General features: G+C 39.1%; 1 protein-coding gene across 1 annotated transcript; it reads right to left on the bottom strand.

The window, feature by feature from the left end:
* Window positions 1-446: 446 nt before the first annotated feature.
* On the bottom strand, window positions 447-2,390 carry LOC111366542 (protein JINGUBANG-like). Its single transcript, XM_022987280.1, has 2 exons — window positions 1,583-2,390; window positions 447-1,365 (listed from the first exon to the last, which is right to left on the bottom strand). The coding sequence occupies exons 1-2, from the start codon at window positions 2,351-2,353 to the stop codon at window positions 667-669; spliced, it is 1,470 nt and encodes a 489-aa protein (XP_022843048.1). The 5' UTR covers window positions 2,354-2,390; the 3' UTR covers window positions 447-666.
* Between the last annotated feature and the right edge of the window lie 383 nt (window positions 2,391-2,773).

Genomic DNA, 2,773 nt, shown 5'->3' with positions numbered 1-2,773 from the left:
TTTTGTCCTTCAAACTTGAAGAATACTTAAAACGATGGATATGTAAAGAGGCTTTATAAAACTCTCAATGAATGGAATGATTTCAATTGTCGCGGTGTAATGATTTTTTTTCCATAAAAGTGTACCAAAAACAAGAACAAGATATTTCAAAAAATTGGCTTGGTCAATTGCCGAGTACAAAATCGGGCCAACGCTCAGGCCAAGGTTTTGGCCTCGGGTCATTGAAAGCAACGTTGGGCATTCATCCAAGCCAAAATTTCAAATACACTGTTTCCTCTTCTCATTTTACTTTTGATATTTTCGTACTTACCCTAAACACCCATATGGATGTATTATCATTGCAATATGCTCATCATTATAAATTGAACACTGAATTACAACAATAATCTAAATGTTTAATAAATACATAGATATATGTAGCTATTCAAATCAACTGCAGAATTACATCCCAAACAGGTTAACTCACTAGAGCTATTGTCTACTGTGTATACTATTAGTCACGACTTCGTAAGCAACATTAGATGATACTGAATAGTACAATTGATAATTTTTATTATATAATTTCTTCATTTGACCGTCCAGTATACCTACTTACCTTACCAAATGTGCTATTAGAGTGACCTTAAAATTACTTGTCGTTTCATTCTAGGCAGTGTACATGTACGGTTAGTAGTTTCTCCTTTGGCTCACTTTGCTACCATGTGAGGAGAAGCTATGAATTGAAGGAAATGTCTGCGGCGCATTGATATTCTTCACCTGATGCGGCTGCTGTGGTACTGGTGGCTGCATAGGGTCCGACATAGCCGACACCCTCCATATCTTCACTGACTTGTCGAGGCTACCACTGTACACAATGTGTGACTTATCACCTGCTGTTGCCGTGTTATCCTCCTCCACTGCCAAGCATTTCACCGGCCCAGTATGCCCATTCAACACTGATAAACAAACATGATCACTTTCTTCCTTTCTCCATACACAAATATTTGTATCTGCTGAACCACTGAAAACTAAATTCCCCGTCGTGGCTAAGCATAAAACCGCCAGTTTATGGCCCCTCAAAACGCCACCGTGAGAAAGAGGCTTATCGCTTTCCCAGAAATTAACCAGCCCGTCTGATGATCCACAATACAGGACAGTAGCCGACAGGTGTACAGCCAAGGCTGTTACTGCACATTCTTGTTTTAACAACGTTTGGGAAAAGAAATGTTTTGTCCCTTTTCCTTGCATTTCTCTTCGCCATACTTTGACAGAACCATCGGCTGAACCGGTGAAAACCAGCCCATCAAATCCGGTAACAATCGAATTTACTGCATCGTCGTGGGCATTGATTGATTCCAAGCATTTGGAATCTGAAACTCTCCAAACCTTAAAAGTTTTATCCCATGAAGCTGAATACAGAAGGGATTTGTCTTCGTTTAAGCTAAGATGTCCCTTTTCCTTGCATTTCTCTTCGCCATACTTTGACAGAACCATCGGCTGAACCGGTGAAAACCAGCCCATCAAATCCGGTAACAATCGAATTTACTGCATCGTCGTGGGCATTGATTGATTCCAAGCATTTGGAATCTGAAACTCTCCAAACCTTAAAAGTTTTATCCCATGAAGCTGAATACAGAAGGGATTTGTCTTCGTTTAAGCTAAGAGATGAAATTGCATCAAAATGTTTGATCCAAACAGAATTGTGATGCCTTCTAACCCCAACGTAATTGCTGGGTTTGAACGAACTTTTTATACAAGCCTTCAATGTTGGTAATGTACCAATGCGTTTATGAATACTAGGATCTTTCCCGGATACCTTCCAGACCCGAATTTTACCATCCTGATGACCTGTGAAAATCCTCTCCCCAGCAATAATAATAATAGCCTTAACCAAACCACTGTTTGATTTAAATCCAGTGAACTCCTTCTGGTTCTTCCAAACTCGAATGTTCTTGCTATCTGAACCCGTATACAACAAGTCCCCTGAAGCAGCCAATGAATAAATATGGCCTTCTTCACGAACAAGGGACCCCATTAAGCCTGTGTAAGAATAATTCTCATGGTTTCCCGATGCAACGTGAGATGACCATGGAGATTTCGACAATGGAGATGATGATAGAGATTGGTCCCAAGAGGAGGTTGGAAATGAAGAATCCCAAGAGGGTCCTGAAAATGGAGAGGATTGCTCCAATGGAGTGTTGTTTGTGGAGCTATGATCGGAGCCTACTGGAGGAGGGTGGTCGTCATATGCCGGGCAGGCTTCCGATCTGTTTCTCAGGTGGAAGGAGTATTCTTCTTGATCAGCTTGATCTGATTGCAAAATCTTCCCATAGTTGTTTGATTTTGTCACCATATTGCCTGTTCTTGAATTCATCACACGACAATGTACTCATTAAACAAACAAGACATAAAATTAAAATAAAAGAATTGATGAATAAAGAGAAAAATTGAATCCCAAGCAACCGAAAGGAGATGAGAGAAAGAGAGAACAAAAGGGCGGTGACTATAAGGTCGGCACACGTAAATAATGTACGGCCATGAAGATGCTGGAGTAAGTATTTTTCAATGATTGGAGTACAATTTGCCAAACTCAATTGTAACTGTTGCAACAGTACTTAGTTTGGTTCCACTAAAAATTTAGATTAAAAGTTTAAGTCAAAATAAATAATTAATTTTATTCATAATATGATGAAATCAACAATTTTTAACCATATATTTTATTAGCTTTTATCATAATCTAATAAAATCCTAACTTTTGTTTAAATCAAACGAGGCTCTAAATGTTACGTGTGGG

This window comes from Olea europaea, chromosome 18 (genome assembly GCF_002742605.1).
Source record: "Olea europaea var. sylvestris chromosome 18, O_europaea_v1, whole genome shotgun sequence".
NCBI lineage: Eukaryota > Viridiplantae > Streptophyta > Magnoliopsida > Lamiales > Oleaceae > Olea > Olea europaea.
This window is presented reverse-complemented; position numbering and strand designations above follow the sequence as displayed.